Genomic DNA, 24,830 nt, shown 5'->3' on the forward strand with positions numbered 1-24,830 from the left:
AAGGAGGGACCACGCGCGCGCGGAGTGTTTGTTAGTGTGTGAAAACAGTAAATTATAAAAACGAAGGGAGATAATAGCGCTCATTATTGAGCGCGTCCCTTCCCTGCTGTTCTAGCATCAATGCTCAACCTCCACACGTAACAGGAGCTTGTAAAACTGAATAGCTCCAGCTCAGTCTATTGTAGGGAGCCTCGGGGACAAAAATTCATATGTTTAAGTTAATTTTGAAACTCTAAAAAACGTATAGAATTCATCAATTTTACTTACTGATATCAATTCCCGAACCTAAAAGTTAAGCCGCTGTTCTTGATAACGATTTTGAGCATTTACAAGTTAATTTTACATCGCTATGAGCGAATACCGTCTGGCCAATCACAGCTCTGTGCGCTCTGATGACGTACAATCAGTGCGACTCGGTTATCAACATGCTGGATGGATGTGCTGACTTGAACCAACGTGTGAATTGAGAAATAAGGAATTTACATCAAACTGCTGCCAAAATATTAAGGCTTAGGCATTTCCCGTGAGCAAGATGGCAAACACCAACCTACAGTTCAAAACAAAGTAAGTTTTTGACGCATGGCGCGTGCAGGCTGCAAACTTTACTACCTGGCTAGCACAAGCTAGGTGAATGTGTCATTTGAAGTAGCGAAAACTAACTGTCATATATACGTTATTCCCTTACAGTTATGTTGTTTCCAGTAAAATTGAACCGTTTTACAAAGGAGGGAAAGTGCAGGTGAGTTTTCACTTTATGTTTTGTATCAAAAGTGTTTATTGTTAAAATAAGGATGCATTAAGTTGACTATTCTAACGTTACCAGCCTGGAGTTATCTCAAAGGGGTAATGTAATAATGCACTGCGATAAAGGTGGGGACTTGCGAGTTACAGATTACATTACATGACAAGCTCAAAACATTGACTTTATAGTTCTACTCCAGAGCCAGAGAAGACATAATACAACAGTTTCATCAGGCTGGACAGCACTGTCCAAGACAAGATAACGAATCCTTACATGCAGAATCAAATGAATTGCCTCTATCTGTTTTTCAGATTAGCAAAGATGAAAAGTACCTCTTCTGCACTTGTGGATCCCGCGTCAATGTTTTGGAGATCAGCACAGGGAAGATCATCCACTGCGTTGAGCATGTAAGTCCAGAATGGATAGTTTTCCTCTAAAGGCCAGAGTCAAACAACTCTAATACTTACAACAAAATAACTTCAACTGTAACTTCTAAAAGCATTTTGTACGTTTGATTATCCTTATATCCTTTCCATCATGTCTGTCTTTTCCGTGGTTGCAGGATGATCAAGAGGACATCACATCTTTCGCACTCAGCTGTGATGATGAGGTAAAGCGCCCTCACTCACCTGGCATTACGTCAGTCAAAACTTCAGTTGTTTTTATTATTTATTTATTTATTGTATCTGGCTGTAAAAAAATATTTATTTAGCATGTGTGTATGTCTCTGCTCTGTGTCTAACAGATGCTGGTAACGGCTAGCAGAGCGCTGCTGCTGAAGCAGTGGGACTGGAAGCAAGCTCAGTGTACCCGCTCCTGGAGGGCCATTCACACGGTTCCTGTAGCCAGTATGACCTTTGACTCCACCTCTACCCTTCTGGCCACAGGTTGGTAAATACAGGAGTAAGAACAAGAACTTGTGTCTGTTCCTTTCCCCTGATATTAGCCAGGTAGACATTGTAGCGTTTGTCTTCTTGTTGTCTTGCAGGTGGCTGTGATGGCACTATAAAGCTTTGGGATGTGGTGAAGCAGTACTGCACCCACAACCTCAAGGGGTCATCTGGCGTTGTACAGTAAGTTCATACATCTTTGGAGTAGAAATGCCAAGCAACACTGCTAACATCGTCCAAATAAAATGGTCTGCAATATTCTATAAGTTGATTTAAATCAGAAATGTTCATATGTGAAGATGTAAACGCGATAAAGTATTTAGACATTTGATCCAACTCTCTGGACCTGATAGTTTTCCAGACTGTTTGCTGTGGATACATTTCAGTCAGCTCTAGATGTAAGTTAAAGTAACAGACTTAGGTAATCAGCCTTATTGTGGTAAGGAAATAATATTGGCTTCTTAAATAATAAGATGAAATAAGGTAGAACTTTATTATTCCCAATGGAATTTTCCAATGTTAATAAAATTCATAACAAGGTAAATGTCCTTTCTGTATCATTGCAGCCTGGTCCAGTTCCACCCAGACATCAGCAGGCTGCAGCTCTTCTCCTCCTCTCTGGATTGTGGCATTCGGCTGTGGGACCTTCGCTCCAGTCAGTGTGTGTGTGTGCTGCAGAGCCACTACAGCGCTGTCACTGCCCTGAGCTTCAGCCCCGACGGAGGCACCATGATCAGGTACTGTAAAATCTATGGAGGGGCTGTTATTTACAACATTTAACATGTTTTGCAATCTTTATATTTTTTGTTCTTGTTGTAATTGTTTGCTGATCTTTACTTGTAGTTCTGGCAGAGATAAGATCTGCACAGTGTGGGACCTGAAGACCAAGACAGCTAAGAGAACTGTCCCGGTCTATGAGGTAAGACTGTGAAAAGAGTGTGAAACTGGAAAATATTAATTCAAAAATGCTACAGCTTCATTTCTTTATGTGTTTTCTTTGTTTCCAGGCTGTGGAGGGTGTCGTGCTTCTGCCTGAGAATAAGGACTTCTCTCAGATTGGAGTCACAAACAAGGACTTGCATTTCATCACAGCTGGCAGCAAAGGTGCGAGTCTTTGTGGTCATTAATGATCCTGATTTTCTCAACTGTGTCTCTCTTTTTTCTTTAACTGGCCTCTTCTTCTTTCCTTACTTTAAGGTGTATTGAGAGTGTGGGAGGCCGGCACCGCCCGTTGTGTCTACACTCAGACCCTCACCTCCACCGTCTCTGCGGAGGAGGAGGAGGAAGAAAAGGACGACGACGACCCCCGCAGTCTAACGTACCTCCTTCACCTGCCAGACTCCTCCAGACTGGCCACAGTCACTGCAGAACACAACATCGTGCTCTACCAGCTGCCTGCTCTCACCACACAGCAGCAGGTGGGTACTGAGGAGTACTGATGTAGACTTCTGCTCTGGTTTCAGTGTCATGCATGCCACATTAATGGACACTCTCCTTCTCTTTCGCTCCCTCTGTTTACCTGCTCACAGTTTGTGGGTTACAGTGACGAGGTGCTGGATGTGAAGTTTCTGGGTAAAGAGGACAGTCACATCGTGGTGGCCACCAACAGCTGCCAGCTGAAGGTGTTTGAGCTGCTCACCAACAGCTGCCAGATCCTGTACGGACACACAGGTGAGTCACCAGCAGAGGGCAGCATGTATACGTCTAAATCTACAGCCCACAGTTTAATTTGTTCAGCAGAGAGCAAAAAGTGTGAGTGCCCTGCAGAGGCTTTCAATTACCTGTGCTCCACACATTTTAACCTCTGTGTCAAACACTGTAATAAATATTAATGCAGGTGAGTCAGGCTTTTGCAGTATTTACTGCAGATTCTAAAAGCTGCAGTAGACTTTCTGTTTCTTTTAACAACACTGGGGACTGGAAAATAAAAGTTTATTAGAACTGCAGAAATAATTAATGTCATCAGCTGTTTTTTATTTGCAGAAAGTATTAATAATAACTTTAACTTGCAGAGAACATATCAAACATAGAAACTTAATTTGTAACTTTTTCACAAGTAACAAATAACACAAAATTAAATTAAATAAACAAATAATAAATATTTATAATTATATATTAATAAAAGTGATATAAATCTTGAAGAACTTAAAATGACACCCTTAATGAACCACGATGGAAATGAAACCTGTCATCAGTGGAACCAGAATCCAAAGAATCCAAGTCTGTCCGACTTGCTGAGCAGGTTTCATGAATGTTCATCTATTCTAACATTTACAGATTTCTCTGTCTGTTTATCTTCCACAGATACTGTCCTCTCATTGGACGTGTTCAAAAAGGGTTCTCTCTTTGCAAGCTGTGCGAAGGTGAGTGCATGTCTTGTCATGATCATCCATCAACACTGCAGACAAAGAACTGAATACCAAAACTGGCATTCAGCACATGCATGCATTCCACACAAACCCGCAAATGTCAACACACCTGCACAGTCAAACGAAGCCAAAACACAGCTGTTAAACAACATGTAAGCCAACAATAACATTTATATGCTGGGCTCTGTGTGCAGGACAAATCAGTGCGTGTGTGGCAGATGGACAGTGACAGTGGTCAGGTGACCTGTGTAGCGCACGGCTCCAGCCACGCTAATGCTGTGGGCACCATCAGCTGCTCCAGGTAACCCTTCTGTTTCTTTTCACAACACAGACAGAGAGTTAAATGTTTAAGAAATCAGTGTGAACATAACAATCCTCCATCTTTGCATGTGGTTGTGTCCAGGATCAAAGCATCCTTCATAGTGTCTGGCAGTCAGGACTGTACCGTGAAGGTGTGGGATCTGCCTGCAGACCTTTCAACGTCAGGAGCAGAAATACATCAGCTGACCGCCCGCGTCACAGAGAAGGCACACGATAAGGTAAAAGTGCGGTAATGTAGTCCCTTTCAGAAAAAAGAAAAATCCAGCAGTCAGTGTAGCTGACTTTATGCGTTAAAGAAAGACCAGAGAGGAATTTGAGGAGGAATGAGGAAGAAACCAAACCTCCTTTGTAGCAAAATGACCAAAAGGCATCCTGCCAGCCAAACAGCTGAATATTCAAGAAAGTCCAGATAGCCACTTAATCACGCATATTTTTCCTCCTTATAAAAAAGCATGATGATAAAGAAACATGTTTGTCTAAGAGCCGCCTCACACGCTCTGTATGAGTATGCACGTGCAGCTGTGTACTGCAGAGAGTTGTCTTCACTGACTGACAAAATCAAGCAAAATAATGGACGACAAAACACATGAAGAATTGATTGCACAGAGAAGGGACACCTTGAATGGCAGGGCTCTTCAGAAAACAGTTGAAAACGTTGTATGCAGCAAGTTGTTCTTTGCACAGTTGGCAGAAAGAGTCCACTGTAAGCGCTGCATTTTCCACACAAACATTTATGGGCTTAGTTAGCAAACAAAAGAGCTATTTGTCTTTATGTTTATTTACATTGTGCCTTTTAATCAGAATCAGAAATGCTTTATTTATCCCCGGGGGGAAATTTGGGATGCATTGCAAAGACACACTAAAGCAGCTCTCTAGGCAGATTTTACGTTTTAATAGCTAAAAGCTACCAGTAGCTCACAAATAAATGGCTTAATGAATCACTGTTTAACACAGAATGTGCCAGAGGCCGCCATATTTGGGGCTCATTAGCATTTTTCCCCCAAACAGCTTTGCTGTTTTTTTTGTTCCCAGTAGATAACTACTTTGTAGCCTTGTCAGAAGCCCTGCGTACCCCCCCCCCCCTCCATGTCTGAGAAGCAGAGGGTGTTTGGCAGCAGGAGGGTTTTTTTATAGAGATGTTGGGATTTGTGTTAGGGGGTAGTAAAAGGGAAGGATTAGAAGCTTCTTTTGGGCCTTTGCACCTGTTAAAGATTCACAAACCACCTACTGAGAAAAACATAAAAAATACTAATGTATGCTCGTAAGATTTGTCTTTTGGTTCTTGTTCATAGCATTTAAACTTCCCGAGAAAAAGGTGATTCATAACGTGTTTATCCTGTATGCAGCCAACAGTGTCCCGAGGACATCGAGTAGGCACACAATGTTCCTACAGAACACCCAGTGGGTGCTTACAAGATTACGTCAGACAAACAGCTGAACTTGAATCATCTGCAAATTAAATTAAAACTAATTCCTGAGATGACTTAAGAGCGGTGAGAAGCTGTGTCAGGGAGTTCCCACAAACCTTTCCGGACAGGAAAAACTGGAAAACTTTTTCGGAAATGTGAAGGCATGATGTAAGGCTTTGAACCGGAAGACTTTTAAAGTAACGTGTGGCGTAACGTGACGACCGGAACTGATGTTTAAGTCCATGTGGCTGCTCACATCTCACGTTTTTATGCATTATACGTAAAAGATAGTGACAGCTTTCCAGATAATACAGTTAGCCTCACTTTGTTTGCATTCATGTTGGAGAACATTACTAGTTAATCGATCACTGAGATTTAGATGTGAAACATCAAAGAATCAAACCTTCTAAAGGAGGTTGCCTATCAGAAGAGGAGGAAATTCAAGACATTTATTTACTTTCAAATATTCTGGGCTTTTTTAGTTCCTGGTTTTCTGCTTTACATCTCCTCTGCTCCTCTGTGATTTAAAGAAAGGGTGTTGACATTTCAAAGCTGCCGACACTGCTCTCATCTTTCTGCCTACTCAGGTACAGCTCAGCAAATCTCTGTTTCTGGAGAATGATTGAGCAAAGTCATTGTTCATAGTTCGATTTTTGTAATCTGAGTCTGTAATAAGAGAGCTCAGTTTTTCCTCCCAGTGTCTGAGCATTGCAAAGAGCCCTCTGTTCAGCAGCGATACTTCAGGAGGCCGTTGTCTGTAATGGTAGTGAGACTTCACACTGTCTCGCTTGTTGCTAATAATATTTATTTAATATCATCGACGTTTCGGTCGTATCGACCGTCATTGGGACGACCGAAACGTTGATGATATTAAATAAATATTATTAGCAACAAGCGAGACAGTGTGCCGGAGTTTCTTCATTTATTGTTTCTAGACTGCACCTCTCCGACGCACCTGTCACAATTCATTTGTGCACAGGTCTTCTCAAATTAAACAGATGTTTGGCATGACCTGATTTAGTAGCTTTGCATTTACACTTTATATAAACTGCCATCCATGATGGTTTTTGTTGATTACCAGGTGCGATTGAGCCGAAATTTCCTGAACTGAATGGTGACATGACTCATCTGTCAGAGCGAATAAAACATGATTCATGGGATTGTATAATTATCTGGTTACTTAAACACATGTTAACACAGTCGTTCTTTGTACTGTGGTTGGAAAAATAGTACAAAATTATGTAAGGATGTCTTTCTCACACCCACACACCCACACACACACACACAAACACACACACACACACACACACACACACACACACACACACAGTCCCTCTCCAGCCGTCTATTCATAACGCGAACCGACTCTTCTCGTAAGGAAGCGCTGCCCGCTTTCTCACCCAGGAAGTCGGTGAACTTTAGCTATTGGAAGTGAAAATTCCAACACGCCATTATTTCCTGCTTCACCTGCACACATGTAAGATATAACAATTGACCGTCTGTCCTTCAGCACTGCCAGGTTACTTCACTTTGCTTTGGTTGTCGTGTAAAACATTTCCTTTGTGTTAAATATCTGATTCAAACACAGTGTGAGATGTCAATCATAACCAAGTGATGGTGACACTCCTAAAGAAATTTAGCGAATGTTTGTCCTGGAAAAAGATTTGATTTATAACTTCTTTATAACCTCTTTCCTTTTCACCTGAATTTCTACCTTTAAACTTTGATTCATTCATCTCCCCCCTCCAGGATGTAAACAGCGTGGCGGTGTCGCCCAACGACAAGCTGCTGGCTTCAGGCTCGCAGGACCGCACGGCCAAGCTGTGGTCGCTGGCGGAGGAGGGGACGGTGGGTCTGCTGGGGGTCTTCAAGGGCCACCGTCGCGGCGTTTGGGCCGTCTGCTTCTCTCCCGTCGACCAGGTGCTGGCCACGTCCTCCGCAGACGGCACCACCAAGCTGTGGAGCCTGCAGGACTTCAGCTGCCTCAAGGTGGGCCACGAGATGAAGCATGCACGTCTCACTGAGTGTGTTTATCACAGAACTAATTGAATACATGTTTATCTCTTTCTTATCAGGGCCTTTTGAAGGCTTTATTTTACACACTTATTGGAGACATTATCACTTTAAATTATTTTATGTAATAATGTGAAGATAGCACAAGATAGCATAATCAGAGATATGAGAGCCAGAGGTGTTTAGGTGTGTGCGACTGATTTTGTTTCATTTTTAATTTCTTCAGACATTCGAGGGTCACGATGCGTCCGTTCTGAAGGTCATCTTTGTGAGCCGAGGCACTCAGCTGCTCACCAGGTAACCCCTCCACCCTCTCAGGCAAAGCCTCTTTCCATAAAACCTCAACCACATATTTTCATCTTTGTTTCTCCCCTTTTTTTAGTTCATTTTTCTGGCCTTATATGTCTTTATTGAGAGTGAGCCTGACAGTGGATCATGTCGGAAACAGGGGAAGAGAGAGTGGTGATAACGCGCGGCCAAGAGCCGAGGGTGGGAGTCGAAACCAGGGACTGTAGCCTCTTTGTACGGGACGTGCGATTTAACCGCCGAGCTAAACCGTCACAAATTCCTTCACTTTTAATGTAATTAAAGGGTTCAATTTAAAACACAATATGCAGAAGGAAAGGATGGCCCAATAACCCTCATGTATTCTTATCGTTTTATCTTAGAAGTCAGATTATCACGACCCATCTGCGGGACTCTAACCAGCAGTCGTCATGCTTGCTCGCTAATAAGGTTGAAGAATGTGGCAGGACAACTTTAAACCAACAACAACCGCTCTTTTACAAACCAACACAACACACTTATTATATACAGGAGGCGCTTACACTGTAGTTTGTGTAGTCAATATGCTTAACATGGAAATAGTTTACTGATTTATACAAACAGAAAACAAACATCTGTGCTGAGCAGAGCAGTCAAACGGTCACTGTAGGATGTCAAACTACAGCTCCTTTATTTCCTTGCATCGCGTTGTGGGTTCAAGAACACTAAAACACAGGGCTTCAAATCAGGGATGGGCGTTTGAAGAAATGTCTCCATCAATAACGTCAACGATCAATTAACAGATATGTGTTTTCTTAATCAAATCTTTATTTTCACATTTAAACAAAAAGACTATAACCAAAAAATGCAGTGAACAACACGTCACCCTGTTTAACGAAAGTTAGATCGTCACACCATTATAGCTATGCTTCATGCTTCTCCACCATATGTCAGTTTAATCTGCTCACCTTGCTCCTCTTCAGTAATTTCTCCTCACACACCTACACCTGCTGTTACTGCACGCAGCAGCTCTTTCTGTTTCTCTCTCCCTCCACGTGTCTGATCTGTTGACATCCGTCACGAGATGCATGTTTTACAAAGTCGGCCAAAAAACTCGCTCACCCGCAATCTCGTTTTGAGAGGTGAGCCACGTGTGAAGGAGGCTCGTCGTTAAAGACGTTACCGACACCACACAGCTGCACTAAAAGTCTCCACGAATGGGAGAAACAGAATGCGAGGGGCCAGTGTCCAGTAATTTAATGTAGACTTGACATGTGTGACGTCCACGGTTGGCTCCGGTTGTAACTCTTGATTTTCCTGGCTGACGGTCGCTTTCCTTTTCAGACTGTTTGCTTCATCTGAGCGTCGAGTTTGTTTCTTTTTCTTTGGATTTTCACTTATTTTTGAAGTTGTATCTGTAGTCATCCATCTTTTCTTTGTTTGTTCAGCCATAGTAGATTACTGTTTACTCGCAACACTTGCGGAGAGCGGAAAAGCAGCCGCTTAGCTCCGCCTACCCTCTCTGGCAGACCAACCACTGCTGGCTGATGGAAAATGCGTCACTAACTGGGCGCCACTTACACACCCAGATACACCTGCATCCACCTACATCTGCGTCTCTGCTCATCTGTCATGTCAGGTGTTTAAATATATGTCTTAACTGTTAACCCACTGTTTTATGTCTCCTCTCCTAACCGCTTTCCTCAGTGGCTCGGATGGTTTGGTGAAGCTGTGGACCATCAAGACAAACGAGTGTGTGAAGACGCTGGACGCCCACCAGGACAAAGTGTGGGGTCTCCACGGCAACCGCAAAGATGACAAGATGGTGACCGGCTCAGCGGACTCAAACATCACCGTGTGGCTGGTAAGTGCCATCTGCTGGGAGAGCATAAAGCTGCATCGTAGATCAAAGCTGTTCTTTGGTTGTAGTTGATGGCACTCGGGGAAAGAAGTCACAAAATACAAGTAAAGGTGGAAATAGAGATGGCAGGCTGAGGAAAGAACCAAGCATCTTTAGGTTGATTTGAAAGAACTAGAGCATGTAGGATTTAAGTATCTGAAGAACCCCAAATATTCACTCTGCATCTTACCTAGCTGTTTGTTTTAGCTGACCTTTGACTTCAGCTGACCTCGCTCTCGTAATGGAGTTTAAAGAAGGATCATTTCCCTCAGGCATCAACAGATTATCATAAATGTTGCCTTTTGTCCCCTTGCTAGGATGTGACTGAAGTGGAGCTGGCAGAGGAGCAGGCCAAGCAGGAGGATCAGATACTCAAGTGAGTTGCACACCTTTTGTCTTTTCAGACATGAAAAATCGATCACAGAGTCGGCTGATGTTATTCCTATCTCCCAAAGCGAAGTGGTGGACAAACACCGTCAGATCCTTCAAACATTAGTCCACATTCCCCCTCGTTTTGTAGTCCCGTCTGTCTGTCCGTTGCCTGATGAATAAACACGGACTGTGTTAGGCTAAGGCGGACCTGACTGGGTCAAAGGTCAGGACTGGTAAAGGTCATGGCCGTATGTGTGTTTTGGTCCTGATAAGAGAGAAGATATTTAAGGACTCAGACTGTTGAAGAGTTTAATGTGTGTCTGCATGCACTCAGACGTGTGTGTTCATCCTGGTTATCCATCATCGTTTGGCAACACAGACTGAAAAGACAAACATGACTCATATGGTAAATATCACACAGGTGTCGGCAGTCAATCCATCCGATTTTTGGGAGCTGAAGTTGCACACAGCTTGGAAACGGAGTAAAAGGAAATAAGGAGGGATTTATTTTTTCACTAGGTAACCTCAACAAGGAAATCTCAATGCTTTTGTCTTCTTATCAGATTGAAGGAAAACTGAACGGAATTTCTTCCTTCTTTTGTGCAGCCTCTTGTTTCGTAACAACAAAAGGACCCAAAACCTAGTTTAAAAGTGATTCATGTTTTAATCTGTATCCAATTTCCTTATTTTTTGTTGTTGATGGCTCAACCTATCCAGGACTGAGCTCCTTGTCATCTGAGGCAGTCCCTCTAGGTCGCTTGGACAAACTGAACTCATACCCGTTAAGTCTGCCAGGAACCTGGGCGTCATCCAGCTAACCTTTAAGGTTCACGTGGCCTCGATTGCGCGGTCATGTCGATTTGCGCTGTACAACCTCAGGAAGATCAGACCCTACCTTTCAGAGCATGCAACATAACTGCAGGTACAGGCTTTGTGATATTAGCATTGACTGCTGCAGCTCCCTACTGGCAGGCCTTCCTGCATGCACATTCAAACCTCTGCAGATGATCCAGAACGCAGCAGCGCGACTGGTCCTCAATCAACCCAAAACAGCACTTGTCACTGCACTGTTCATATCCCTCCACTGACTCTCGCATCAAATTCAAAACCCATCAAAACGGCAACAAAAATGGCTCCTGCCTACCTGAACTCCCTCATCCAGGTGTACCCTCGCTCTGCCAATGAAAGGCACCTGGTACAACAGGGCCCTAAGTCGCTAGACTCTTCTCCTCAGTAGTCCCCCTGTGGTGGACCGAGCTTCCAAACTCCATTCGGTCTGCACAGTCCCTTTCCACCTTAAAGAAGAAGCTAAAGACCCAGCTCTTTCATGAACACCTCTGCACTTATTGAAGCTATTGATAATGATGACCTGGTTGACCTGTGCACTGCCTCTCAGCACCAGTGTCCGATCGCACTTGAAGCTGTTTGTTGGCACTGACTTGGTTCCCTCCTGTCTTGATCGTTGCTTGTGTTGTATTAACTCTCAGATGTACGTCGCTTTGGACAAACGCGTCTGCTAAATGAAATGTATTTGACATTAACCTTTGATCTAATCCTTCTCTATCCGTGTCTCACCCTGTGTCTGTGTGTGAAGGCAGCAGGAGTTGTCCAACCTGCTCCATGAGAAGAAATATCTGAAGGCTTTGGGTCTGGCCATCTCGCTGGACCAGCCTCACACGGTGCTCACTGTGATCAAAGGTACTTTATGCTTCTGCTCAGGCTCTTACAGGAAACATCTTTCTCTATACCAGCCCCTTATAGTTCATGAACACAGTGTACGTATATTTTTCATTCTGTATTGTTTGTTCCTTCCTCAGCCTTTTTTTCTTCTGTCTGTTCCTTGACAACCTGCCGTTTTGTCATCATCCATTATTAACCGCGGCCCGCTTTAAGAGCTTAGTCAACTGAGCGTTGATGCATCTGTCAAAAGATGGCACACGAACACAAAAGGCCTCCTGGATTTCACGGTCTCTTGCTCTTTTGTTCGGTTCTGTGTCGTGGATACGGGAAAACAAAGCCAAAACAATAGTGCAGTGATGTTTTGTCAGTCTGAAGCTAAATACCCCTCGTTTACCTATTTTGGGAATTCCATGAAAAAAGAGGTTTCTGGGACAAAGTTTATAATCTTACTCAGGTAATGAACTCTATTTTTGTCTGTTAGATCTGTTTCAACAATGGGAATTATCCGTCTTAAATCGACTTAAGACTTGCATGAGTGCAGGGGGTGAATCAGCAAACATGTTATTCAATACGTGTGTAAAACAAAAGGTTTGTGCATTCTCATCCTTGCAAAGATATTGCAGTGGTATCGATCACACACCCTACTTATGTTGTTTTTTGTTTTGTGATCTTGATTCTGCTTATATCACAGTTTCCTCACACGTCTTTCTATTATTAGAATGACCAAAACTAATGTTGTTTATATATCGTGTGTCATACCAGACAGGTTTCTACAAGTGTCTTCCTAAATTACTTAACCCCACTGACTTTTGCTCCGACTGACACACTGGGTTTTCTCTTTATTTATCCAACCGTAACTTCTTTCTAACTTCAGGTCCAAACGTTTCTACCTGCGCTGCTTCGACATACGCGTTAGGTGTCAATTCTATGGCCCCTTTTTTTTTTCATTTTATATGCTCTCCTTTGATCTGTCAATTTTGTTGTGTGTTTTATCGCTGCTACGCTGACCATCCTCAACTTCTGAGAACTACTCGCAAGTGCCTGGTTGAGATTAGTAACTACATGTCTCACAAAAGTTCTGGGTTTTTCCACAGACTAGGTCCCTTCAGACCTCGGCTCACTGGCTGCTAATAAAAGCAAATCCCTTTTCAAAAACCTCTTTTCTTTCTGTACTTAATGAAAATTGATGAATAGTCAAGAAAGTCTATTTCCACCTGAGGTAATGCAACATAACCTCCGCTGTTATTTTTCATGCTTTTGTGTCCTCCTGCTTAAAGTGGTAATCTCTCGATCTCAGCTTCGTTCTCTTTGGCGCCACCTATGGCGATAAGCAGGAGCACACTTCCCAGATATCCAGACAGTGCAGCATGTGTGACGTCCACGGTTGGCTCCGGTTGTAACTCTTGATTTTCCTGGCTGACGGTCGCTTTCCTTTTCAGACTGTTTGCTTCATCTGAGCGTCGAGTTTGTTTCTTTCTCTTTGGATTTTCACTTCTTGTTGAAGTTGTATCTGTAGTCATCCATCTTTTCTTTGTTTGTTCAGCCATAGTAGATTACTGTTTACTCGCAACACTTGCAGAGAGCGGAAAAGCAGCTGCTTAGCTCCACCCACCCTCTCTGGCAGACCAACCACTGCTGGGTGATGGGAAACGCGTCACTAACTGGGCGCCGCAGATTTTTTCTGTGAAAGTCGCCACAGACACCCAGTCTGTAATACTGTGAATGCAAAGGCTTTCATCAGTGGGCCATAGGCTCAATCACCATTGTGTTACCTCATTCGGCGATAGACAGTGACTCTGTTGCTCTTTTTTCCTACCTTAGTGAAGAAGTTACATGCGCTTGCACTTGCAAGCTTTTAAAGGAGTAAAGCAACAAAAATGTACTTTTATTTAATTCTGTTAATTTACTGCTCGAAATTGTTTCACTAAGAGATGTTGACATTAAAAGGAAGGTGCTTCACTGCCTTTGCTTCCAGAGGCATATCATGTCAAGTGTTTCAACCACAAATGAGGTGAAGATAAAGGTTTAAGCCGACCTGTTTATATTGTGTGAGCTGGGTAATTGATAATGTACATGTGAGGAGGATACGCTCAGTCACAATATAAACCCTAACTTAAACAGATGGCCGACTTTGACATGTTTTTTTCTCGTTGCCCCTAGCGATCCGTCAAGTGGAGGAAAGCCGCGAGCTGTTGGAGAAGACGGTGCTGAAACTTCGAGTGGATCAGAAAGGTAAAGGGTTAAAAATGTCCTTCAGAGAGCACTGAAATACAAGAGGAAAAAGAATTGAGAAGGGATTTAAGTTTAAAAGATTAGTCTCTAAAAAATGTACTATACTAATATTTTCTAAGTATTAAAGAAACGCCTTTACAAATATCCTCTGAAGGTCAACTCTATATATTTAACCACAGCCTGGAGGCTACATTGAAAGGAAAAGTAGGTGAGGCCTGTAAACGGATAAAAATAAATTCTTTGGACTTCTTAAGCCTACTGGCGTTTCACAGAGGGAATGATTCACTTTATGATGACTGAGGCATCAGCAGACTATGGGAAGAATGCATGCCAGTGGCGAGATTAGTAAAGTCTCTTTTCTTTTGTCCTTCGCCTGACCCCATTATAACTTCAACTCCTCTCAGAGTCTCTCCTCCGCTACTGCGCGGTGTGGAACACCAACGCCAGAAACTGTCAGGACGCCCAGGCCGTCCTGCAGGTGCTCCTCACGCACCTGCCGCCTGAGGAGCTGCTGAAGTACCAGGGTGCCCGAACGTACCTGGAGGGACTCATCCCATACACAGGTCAGCAGAGGGTGTGTGTATGTGTGTGTGTTCGTTACAGGACAAGTGTTCCTATGTTGCTTTACTCCAGGTTTTAGCCCTAATGATGGTAAAATAGACCCACTATAGAGCTGAATATGAAAGCAAGGCCTCTCCCCACACCTTTAGACACTGAATGAATGAATGGATGATGAAAATGAAACTCAGTGGCACTAAATAATTGTGCAGCCATGATGACTGCAGGGCATGCAGCTGATGAAATGAAATTGAATGCAATAAATTAAAACAGGGCGAGGACATAAAAACTCTGACAGCATCGTTTTAGTTGGCAAAAGCACGAAGCTGAATATGCACCAAAGCTGGGGTGTCGACTGAAACAAACAGGTTTCAAAGACATTGTGCATGTATGTGCATGATTAAAATTGGGTCATTGTTGATGACCCAATGAAATCTGTTTAGTAACTCTTCCCTCTCTCCCACAGAGAGACACATGCAGAGGATCGGCAAGCTGCTGCAGGCGTCCATGTTCCTGAACTACATGTGGCAGAAGATGAGAGTGGCTGGAGCGCCGTCCAGGTGAGAGAGCCACAGCAGGGATTCAGACCAGAGGCATTAAAAAAGGATAAGGGGCTACGTTGTTGATGTGATGGTTAAGACACTGGTGAGACGACCAGAAACAAGCCCGCACAGTGATCATCAAACCCACAGACGAGATGAATTACTGTGAAATATATCGCAACAGCAGCTTTTTTGTCTTTCATCACAAACATCAAGAGTTAAACAGTTAAATATGTCACGACAAAGGTGCCTTCAAATACAAGTCAAGTCAAAGTTTATTATGGCCCAATATCACAAAGCATGCCTCAAACGGCTGTACAAAAAAACCAATGAAAACGAAGCACACAAAACATATAGAAGTTAGAAAAACTACATTCAACAAAACATAACTAATGGATATTATAGATATTTTAACACAATTTCTAATTGTCTTCACGAGTTGTAACTTACATACTAACATCTTTAAAAATTGTTTTTTGATAGTTAAAGTCGAGATGAAACAGCACTTTGGAGAGTAGCGCAGTAGCTAGCTAGCTAACTGACCGAGCGTTCTTGGTGCTCTGCGGCTAAATGTTGCAGATTGATTGACAGTTGGATGTCATGATATTATTGGTTAAAATTGGTTTGTACTAGCTTACGTAAGCACACGTGATATTTTGTTTTACAGGAAGAAAAAATGATCGGATTTTGACATAAGAATACGAAGAAATTGATTTTCTGTATTTTTTTGGCCTATATTGTCAAACGGACGCTCGATGTGAGCGACGTGATCTGAAAGGATTAAAATGACATTTTTCATTTCACCTCGACTTTAAAGTTGTAATCTCGAATGTATTGTAATTTTAGTAATTTCCAGCTGTTCTTTGTTATTTTATGTTATTTAAAAATGATGATATTCCATTTGAGTCGGATCATCTTCCTCTGTCATTATGCCTTTGAATTTTCCTATTTCATCCAGGTTGCCATCTCATGACTTTGCAGCTTAAACACCAAGCATATGGACATGACTTCCCATGTCTTACATATCAGTTACATACATCCACCTGGAACTACTGCCACTCCACCCACACCCACACACTGCCCCAATTAACCAAAGTGCTGTGTTCACTCAGTCAGGGTTCAGGTCGGCCTGAACGTGGCCTCGGAGTCTGACTCACTTTGAACACTACAGACTAGAGTTCAGCCACTTCCTCATTTCTCCACTGACCAAAACATCGACCACAGCGATGCATTCAGTGTCGTGTTCAGTGCCGCTCTGTTTCTTCCTGCTCAGTTACAGTAAATTGTCTCGCACCCTGCCTGTTTTTATGTCGGTCACATATGACAGAAAGTATAGCATGTAATCAATGCCACTGCAGACTCATGCACCACACAAAGACTGCGGTCGTGTTCTCAAAGGAATCTTGGACTGGAAAAGGTGGTTTTGTTTGCTACCATGCAGCATTCTTAGCGTTAAACCAGGGATCATCTGTATGAAGCTTTTACACAATGTCACGTCAGGTGAGATTTGATTGAAAGGGCTGCCAAGTTGAGTGCAGCTGAAACTGATACACAGATGCTGTTACAGTTTATCTATTCATCAAATCATTAGAGATGTTGAAAACTGAGCAACAGTTTATGAATGTAATCTTTCTGTGTTTTCTGTTCAGCATGGACCAAGATGAAGAAATGGACAAAACTCCTCTTGCGCAGCCTTTCTTCATGATTGACAAGGGGAAAGGAACAGGCAGCGGCGACGAGGAGAAACCAGACGGGGATGACGGCGATAGCGGACAGGATGAAGATCCAAATTGCCCAGTGGAAGAAGAAGAAGAAGAGGACGATGAGGTCAGTGTCACCAAGAAAGCATCCGCCAACAACAACAGAGGGAGCACCAAAACAAACGGGAACCACCACTCTGAAAGTGAGGAGAGTTCGGAGGAGGAAGACGAGGCGGATCAAACGGTAAAGGTGGTGAAATGTGTCCCAGTCGCTTCAGCCGCACAGTGCCAGGCTTTGGCCAGCTGACAGGGATCTTCAGGATAACAGATGACTCACTCCTGGAGGGGGAAAAAAAGCCCAGGAGGGTGTCTTATCTGGGGCCATTAACTGGAGTGATGCACTGAATGTGTAGCAGTGCAGAAAGAGACAGGTGTGGAAAGATGACGATAAAGATAATAGGCCTCTCTGGGCATTCCTGTCTCTGCAGCTGAGTTGTAGAAAGACTTTCCCTCTCGTGCCACCGACTAAATTGCTCATTAGTTCTTCCATTTAAAGCTCGAGCAGAATTTCAAGAATCTTAATCAGCCTGATTTCCTCCGACAGAAAAGACATACAGGAGTAAAGGAGGAAGACATGGCTTCACTGACTTTCAGGTGTTCAGTTTTATGCCTTGAAACTGGCACGCATTGTCTTGTCCTGAAATGCTGCGAAGTCCTGATCTACCGGCTCGACCACAACACGAAAAGTTGCTTATATAACCCAGATTTTTTTTAATGTAATGACTGCAAATGTTTATAAAATAAAAAAGTTGTCTTTGTGATTTAAAATGAGTTTTATTTCTATGTAATATGCTGCACATATAGTTCAGCCTTTAAACAGCCTTTAAAGTAAAATCCATCATTCCTTTGCTGACTGATCCCCTTCAAAGGCTGGAAATCCCTGTGGGTGTGTTGAGGTGATCATACCTCTGTTAAGCTCAGGTTGGCCTCATCGCATAGTTAAATTCTCCCAGTCAGTCAAACCAATCATTTTCCGACTATGGAAAAAACACAAGGATGAGAGTTGATGACAGATCTTTTAGAGCATGATCCAACCTGTTCCAGCAGTTTGTACATGCAGGAACTTACAGAGGTATTATGTGTATGTATATATTATATTATACTGTATATTAAGGTTATTTTAAGACAATCCGACACCTGTTTTCTTCTGATTTTAACGCTCAGGTAGAGCTGAAGCAATAAATTAATCGCCAACTAATCGTGTAATTATAAGCAATCATTTCCTAGTGTAGGTTGAGACAGTTAAACGAGAAACATTATTGTTTGCTGGACAAAACGGGACATTTGAAGATTACATGTCATATATTTATTATTGACAGGACAGCTGAAGAGAGACGGGAAATGTTGGGAGGAGAGAGTGGGGGTTGACGTGCTCTACCAACTGAGCTAAACCAGCGCCTCATTTTCCAGTGTTTTTTTTTATTTACCAAAATGTAGAAGTTATTAATGAATCGATTTAATCTACTAATGAATTAAATTTTTTGCTGTGAACTATCGACTTACAATGAAAGGATAAAGACCTCAATTAATTTGAGCTTCTGATGTGACTACATGACAGTGTGAGTTATATGATCCTAACGAGACACTCCATCTATTTCACAATGGCTTGTTTTGTGGTGTGTAACTGATGTACAGTATAATGACCTCACTGGGATTTACATGGAGTCCTGGTTGTGATTCAAAACAAAGTGGGGGCATGGAGTTCAGTAGACCCTCCTGTTTTATGTCTAAAAGAAACTATTGGTAGCATTGTGGGAGATGTAGTATCCTGCGCTTTTGAAGCTTGACCCTCAGGGATTATACGTCAGAATAACTCAATGCAGTTCTACATTTCTGCGTTAACCTTCTTATTTAAGGTTGAAGTGAAGTTTGGTGTGAAAAAGATGGAAAAAACAAGTTATGGTGCTCGTTCCCCAAAATGCTTTATTTCTTTAAAAGTCTTCATAACATGAAAACAGACTTTACAAAGTCAGATCCTGGAGAGTACTTTCAGTGTTTTATTTACAAGCATACCATTTGCCAAACGTTCAAGCAGGAAATAGACTTGTCTGCACACACACAGACGGACTGTTATCTCAGACAAACATTGACTTTTGCTGCAGTGAAAAGAAAGAAATCTCTGTTCACACAGTCAAAATGCATATAAGGCACAAACAAGGTTTCCAGTATGGAAAATAAACGATCAATCAAGGCAGAAAGTAGTAGAGAGGTGCGTTTAGAGGCGTCTGATTCATCACCTTTATACTGATTGAGCTGATTTGTAGTGATCAAAGCCTTTGTACATTGTACATTTCCTGCACACTTGTAGGCCGTCTCTCTTTGAAGACGATGCCAACATTAACATTTCAATTAAAACAACTCGACAAACTAACTGCTAAATCATCTAAATGCATCTGGTGCCTCTTAATTCCTTCATTATAATGAAAATAGTCTCTTCACTCTTCACGTCTCTCAATTTTCCATTCTCGTAAAGATCTCTAGAGCGCGTAACTCCATCCTCATGCCGCAGAGTAGATGGAGTTCCTTTTTGATTTAAGTAAAGCCAACATTTGCTCTAATAGAAACTTCACCGACTCAGAATCTCAGGTGGTGTAGGTGACGCTCCGCCTCTGGATGCGTTCTTGCGGGTGACGGTGGTGCACCGTTTGAGGATCTCCTGGGCCTGCGGTCTGGGCGGGATCTTGGGCGATTTCGGGCCCTTGTAGAGGTTTGGATCAGAGACGCTGGGCATCAGTCTCCCCTCTTGGCCGCTTGTTGGACTCAGGTGGTTGTTTGTCGGCGGGGGAGGCGTGCGGCTGAAGCGCACCCGGTTGTCGTTGGAGGTGGGGCTCAGGGTGAGAGTGGAGCTCGCTGAGGAGGAGCTGAGCTCGTCACTGAAGCTGAAGTCGGAGCTGTCGCTGGAAAAGCTTCCCTCGCTTCCTTCCTTCCAGCTCCTGCCACCTTGTTCTTCTTCTCCATCCATCTCCACCGTGATCGCAGGTGGAGGCGGATGCTTGGCAGATGTAGGTGTGATGGCGGGTCTGGCATTAGAGGGGCTGGTCCGGTTGATGCTCACTGGAGGCTGAGGAGGAGGCTGCTCGGATAGGACGTTTAGAGAGCGCGACCTCTGCTTGCTTTCTTGATCAAGCGGGCGGGGCGAGGAGGACCTGACAGGTGGAATCAGCATAAGGTTTCCTTGTGAGTTGCTGAACTGGCGCGACTGCTGCTCCAGGTTCGGGACTTGCAGCGGGGAGGAGGGGCGGAAATCTTGTTGGGGAGCCGTCATGCGGATATGCGGGTAGTTGTAGGGCTGCAGGTACATGGCGGGGATGTAACCTGTTTTTCCGTTGTGTCTGTCAAACAAGGCAAAGACAAGAATGTGGGGTTGAAAATCTGGATTGCAGGACAAACACTTGACTTTATCTTTCCTGACTCAGATATGTTGAATACCTCATGAGCCACCAGCCGTTTTCAGACTTCTGCAGGACCTCCACAACGGCGCCGATGGTTACGGATATCTCGTCATCTTTGGTGGCCTTGTAGGTTTTGACAGCACAGTACTGCATTCCTGAGAGGGAAAGAAATTCCTTTAATATATATATATAGGGCTGGACTAAGATCTTAGAAAACCTGAGGATTTTATGACTTGTGTGTTTTGCGTACAAATAATAGACCCCTCACCTCTTTCAGGAGCCCCGTCTAAGTCGTCGTCATCGTCATCATCCTCCAGCTTCTCCAGGTAGGGTGCGGGGAACCAGGCCATGCGCTTCTCTTCGTTCTCCACCAGCCACCACCCTGAAGCAGCACAACAATACGTTAAACATCTAACAGGTCTTAGCGTATTCGGATTTCTGTCTCTCCCAGGACTCATGATTGCTCACCTGCTTTGTCTTTGATGAGCACGTCCACGTTCTCGTCCAGCGCCACTTTGAAAGGTTTGTTCTTGGTGTCTTTGGTCTCGTACTGCGCCACGCACCTGTACGTCTCCGTGACAAACGGCTGGGTCACGTTACCGCCGCCGCCCTGCCCTCCATCGACTCTGACTTCGTCCTCTGATGGCATGATCATGACGCTGAGGAAGAGGAGAGATGCAGGTTAGAATCAGAAATTTGAGCGTTACAGTTGCTCTGACACAGAGAGAAGCGAGGAGAAATATATTGCATAAAATAGAAGTAAGAAAAATGTCAAACATGTGCAGTGTATATACAGTAAATAAGAAATAAAGATTTAATGCTGGGAAGTGGATCGATGGTGACTTAAATATAATTGCCAGAATTAAATATGATGCAAAATAAGAATTACGATGCAAAAAAGTTATATACATAAGAGTATTGTGGGTCATTTTTTTCATTAGCTCCAGATTCAAGAAGTCCTTTCATAATCTACCAGGTTGTGTTTTAAAAGTTCCTGGTGCACATACTTCACACTACATTGCACTACATTGTTATTCTGTAACTACTACTTTAATCATGTAGAACATTTTGCTGCCTGTGACTCCTTTGAAAAAAAGATTGTTAATCTCAATGGGACTTTTCCTGGTTAAATAAAGGTTATCATAATAATGATTTTGTTCCGAGCCCCTAAATGCTGATAGCAACTACACACAATGATTGTACTGTAGCTCCTGCAAATGTACCTGTTCTTGGCGAACTCCGGCTGCAGGTCCTGGTCTTTGGGGTGGAAGAACTGGATGAGGTCTGCATTCTGAGAGACCCGCGGGTCGCAGCTCAGGAGTGCAGTACAGTATTTCTGCAAGCCCTTGAGCCGCGCCAGTGACTTGGTGGGGGTCTTCTTCTTCCTGCTGCTCTTCATCTTTATGGCTAAAAGAACAAAGAACAAGTCAGAATCCCGCGAACCTGCAGTTGCGCACAACGGTTTATTTTCAACATTGCGCACACTTACCTTGAAATTTGGGGATGACTCTGTCGGATTTTCTGAGTTTATTTGCGGGTGGGAAAGCTTTCTTCAGCTTTTTCTGTAATCAAAAAATGTAGGAGTGTTTTTATATTGAATACAATTCAACAACTGCACATGCGCAAAAAACAAATAAGATTTCATACTTACGTGCATTTTCGCGAAATCCTTTAAAGTTCTGTAAACAACAATATCACTCTGGTCCGACCAAAGCACAGAGGTCATGAACATCTGGAAAAGGAAAATGCAGATTATAAATGAAGTAGAAAACATTTATGTTCAGCTCGGTTTGTGAATAAATTCCCTCTGCGCTCACTTTGCTCTTCTCCTTGTGCATCACTCCGATCATACGGACACTGATGGGATAGCGCTCGGCCTCCATGATGAAGCGACAGAGTCAAAGTGTGCTGAACAGTCCAGATGTGAGCTCTCAGCCTCGGCCTGCTGTGGGAATGCAGCTTGGATGCTCAACAGGTGCTTTTATGTCTCCTCGCGCGGCGGAGGTGTGGCCGCGTGAGTGACGAAGTAAGACAGGTGGAAAATATGTTCGTCACTTCGCAGGAAAGTCCAGCGTTGCTCCGAACGCTGCGACTCTTTTGCAACATACGGCAATGCCACAGACATGTCAGGCATTTACCCTGAATTAGGATGCGTGGGTGCGGAAACTTGTGAGGACATATGTGATGGCTGCGTTCCAATTTTCCTTCAGAGAGTATCTCTCTTAAATCATTTTCATGATCAAATTTTAAAAAACCACACCTGCCCAACCTGAATCATGTCTTGGCTACAGCTGATGTGGATGTGACCTGAAAGTGGAACAGGTGTATTCAGAGCAGAACAGCTTTAATGAGAGCTCATGGAGTTTGTCATAATACCCTTAAACATGGCGTTTACACAGTAACTGACTTTAGCTGCGATTGCACCAAAAGTATCTGAGACTTTTAGCCCCGAAATCTGCCTTTCAATGGCCTAAAAGGTTCCTCCAGCCCACTGATTATAAATGTCTGATGTATGTGACAGACTCTTCGTAGCGCTGACTCCTAAAGTCCCTGTACTTTAAGAAAGTAGCCCCCTAGAAGGCACCATTTGGGGTGTGAAATTAAGACTCCAGGACTTTATTTAAACCCTGGTCCTAGCTGTGAAAATGCTCCTCCTTAAGTCTGCTGGATATTTACAGGGGCTGATGCAAAAAGTGAGTGAAAACAAGACTTTTTTCTCATAATGTGGAGTGACGAATCTGTCAGCCTATTGTAAGTTGTGTGACACAAAACCTGTAACAAAAAGTTCTGGTTTCTGCCGGAGTGAGAACAGATCTTCGAGAGCTTGCCGCCTTAACAGAGGGTGTTTCATTCAAAAGGGAGTGAGACTACAAACCGGTTCAGTAATTAAGACTGTCAGTCCATACCCAACTACCAGAGGAAGATGATTCAGTTCTGCTTGGAAGGCCTCACCCCTTTTTTTGTTCAGGCCAAACAAACCAGAAAAGGTTACTTTTAAGAGAGTGACATCCCAGCTGGGATTGTTCTGTTCTAAGAACGTTCTGAAAATGTTACGTGCAATGTTCTGGTAATGTTTTAAGCGCGAATTGAGAATGTTCCTTTTAATAGTAGGAGAACGTTTTCAGAAAGTTCCATTGAGAATGTTCAAATAAACATTTCAGGAACGTTTTATAAATCACGTTCTGATAGTTCAGGCCGTACTAACATCCTGAAAGGATCCTCAGGATGTTGCAGTGAGCATGCTCTACCTTTGTTTTTATGTAACATCGAGCAAATGTTTTATAAAAGGCGTTCTGACGTCCCAGGCCACAATAACATCCTGAAAGGATCCTCAGGATGTTTAAAACGTTTTGTTTAAGTTTGAACGTTACAAGAACTTTGAAATGATAAACATCTTTAAAACGTTCTTTGAATATTATATTAAAATGTTTTCTTGCAAACGTAATGGGAACTTGTAGGTAAAGTTAGCCGATGTGATGGGAACGTTCTCTGCTAGCTGGGATGGAGCTGAGTTGAAAGTACTTTTAAAAAAACATGCTTCTGATCATCATGGTGTGAGGAGTTAGTTTAAAGTGCTTTACTTGAGATTTACAACATTTAGTAGACGGAAATGAAGTAAAATCACAAGAAGTAGACAAAAGAAAAGTATAACAAAAGTATAGATATTCCATGAAGAGAAGAAGATAAAAAAATCAAGAACATGTGTGGAGTTGTTATTTTTTTAACTTGAATTTCATACAAATTATTCTATATTTATATCTGCTGCCAAATGACATCAAAGCAATTGCATCACACTTGTTGGACACCTGTTATGCAGTTTATTTAGCGGCACTGCACCTTTTTTGGAAAGATGCTGGCATTGTTTCAGCCGGATGAGGAAGAAGTTGCTCATTTTTCACATGTATTTCCTTTGTGATTTCTAGGCATACAAGTTTAAGTCCTCCTTTACTCCTACTCCTCTGTCAGCTGCAGCACGTACACCAAACATGCGCCACAGTGATCGGTCATTGACGTATTTTAACTGTTCTCAGGAAAGCTGCTCCGTGGGTTAATTATCAGCCTGCAGCAAAAGAAGTCCTGTTCTGTGAAAGCCATGTAGATTATGTTAGATTACCGTTGGTCTTCAAGCATCTACAGAAATTCAACACATATTTTAACCTTTTTTCAACAAGGCAAGTTTATTTATAAAGCACATTTCAGCAACAAGACAATTCAAGGATCTTTACACAAGACAACAAAAGCAAAGAAACACATTATTAAACAAGACATGAAAAAGCAAAGAGAAGATAAAAAATAAACGGTGAAAACCAACTTTTTCTCCTGACAGGGTTCCAAACCCTTGGAGCTGTTACAATCACAACTTTTGAAAGCAAAAAATAGCTTGTT

At 42.9% G+C, this 24,830-nt stretch overlaps 2 protein-coding genes across 2 annotated transcripts; one reads left to right on the plus strand and one right to left on the minus strand.

Moving 5' to 3' along the window:
* The first annotated feature begins 498 nt into the window (after nt 1-498).
* On the plus strand, nt 499-17,798 carry tbl3 (transducin beta like 3). The gene is made up of 23 exons (XM_069674458.1): nt 499-564; nt 688-739; nt 1,054-1,149; nt 1,305-1,352; nt 1,488-1,629; nt 1,731-1,815; nt 2,199-2,369; nt 2,476-2,551; nt 2,640-2,736; nt 2,830-3,050; nt 3,162-3,303; nt 3,937-3,995; nt 4,196-4,302; nt 4,405-4,540; nt 7,481-7,720; nt 7,971-8,041; nt 9,716-9,872; nt 10,226-10,284; nt 11,875-11,978; nt 14,121-14,192; nt 14,597-14,755; nt 15,217-15,310; nt 16,942-17,798. Exons 1-23 carry the CDS (start codon nt 533-535, stop codon nt 17,297-17,299), a joined length of 2,778 nt encoding a protein of 925 aa, XP_069530559.1. The 5' UTR covers nt 499-532; the 3' UTR covers nt 17,300-17,798.
* Nucleotides 17,799-18,962: 1,164 nt separating this feature from the next.
* noxo1a (NADPH oxidase organizer 1a) lies at nt 18,963-22,379 on the minus strand. The gene is made up of 8 exons (XM_069674602.1): nt 22,262-22,379; nt 22,096-22,176; nt 21,934-22,006; nt 21,668-21,851; nt 20,913-21,103; nt 20,713-20,826; nt 20,482-20,599; nt 18,963-20,384 (listed from the first exon to the last, which is right to left on the minus strand). The coding sequence occupies exons 1-8, from the start codon at nt 22,325-22,327 to the stop codon at nt 19,619-19,621; spliced, it is 1,593 nt and encodes a 530-aa protein (XP_069530703.1). The 5' UTR covers nt 22,328-22,379; the 3' UTR covers nt 18,963-19,618.
* Between the last annotated feature and the right edge of the window lie 2,451 nt (nt 22,380-24,830).

This window comes from Semicossyphus pulcher, unplaced genomic scaffold, assembly GCF_022749685.1.
Source record: "Semicossyphus pulcher isolate SPU_LCO1_2020_fin unplaced genomic scaffold, fSemPul1.0.p SCAF_23, whole genome shotgun sequence".
NCBI classification, from domain to species: Eukaryota; Metazoa; Chordata; class Actinopteri; order Labriformes; family Labridae; genus Semicossyphus; species Semicossyphus pulcher.

Bases quoted from the DNA above. Each gene is read 5' to 3' on its own strand.
- tbl3 (XM_069674458.1), top strand. From the start codon at position 533: ATGGCAAACACCAACCTACAGTTCAAAACAAA. The intron at 1,816-2,198 runs GTAAGTTCATAC...GTATCATTGCAG, and splicing joins GGGTCATCTGGCGTTGTACA to CCTGGTCCAGTTCCACCCAG. The intron at 3,051-3,161 runs GTGGGTACTGAG...ACCTGCTCACAG, and splicing joins CTCTCACCACACAGCAGCAG to TTTGTGGGTTACAGTGACGA.
- noxo1a (XM_069674602.1), bottom strand. From the start codon at position 22,327: ATGGAGGCCGAGCGCTATCCCATCAGTGTCCGTATGATCGGAGTGATG. The intron at 20,600-20,712 runs GTGAGGGGTCTA...TTTCCCTCTCAG, and splicing joins AGACGGGGCTCCTGAAAGAG to GAATGCAGTACTGTGCTGTC. The intron at 20,385-20,481 runs GTATTCAACATA...CTTGTTTGACAG, and splicing joins AACGGCTGGTGGCTCATGAG to ACACAACGGAAAAACAGGTT.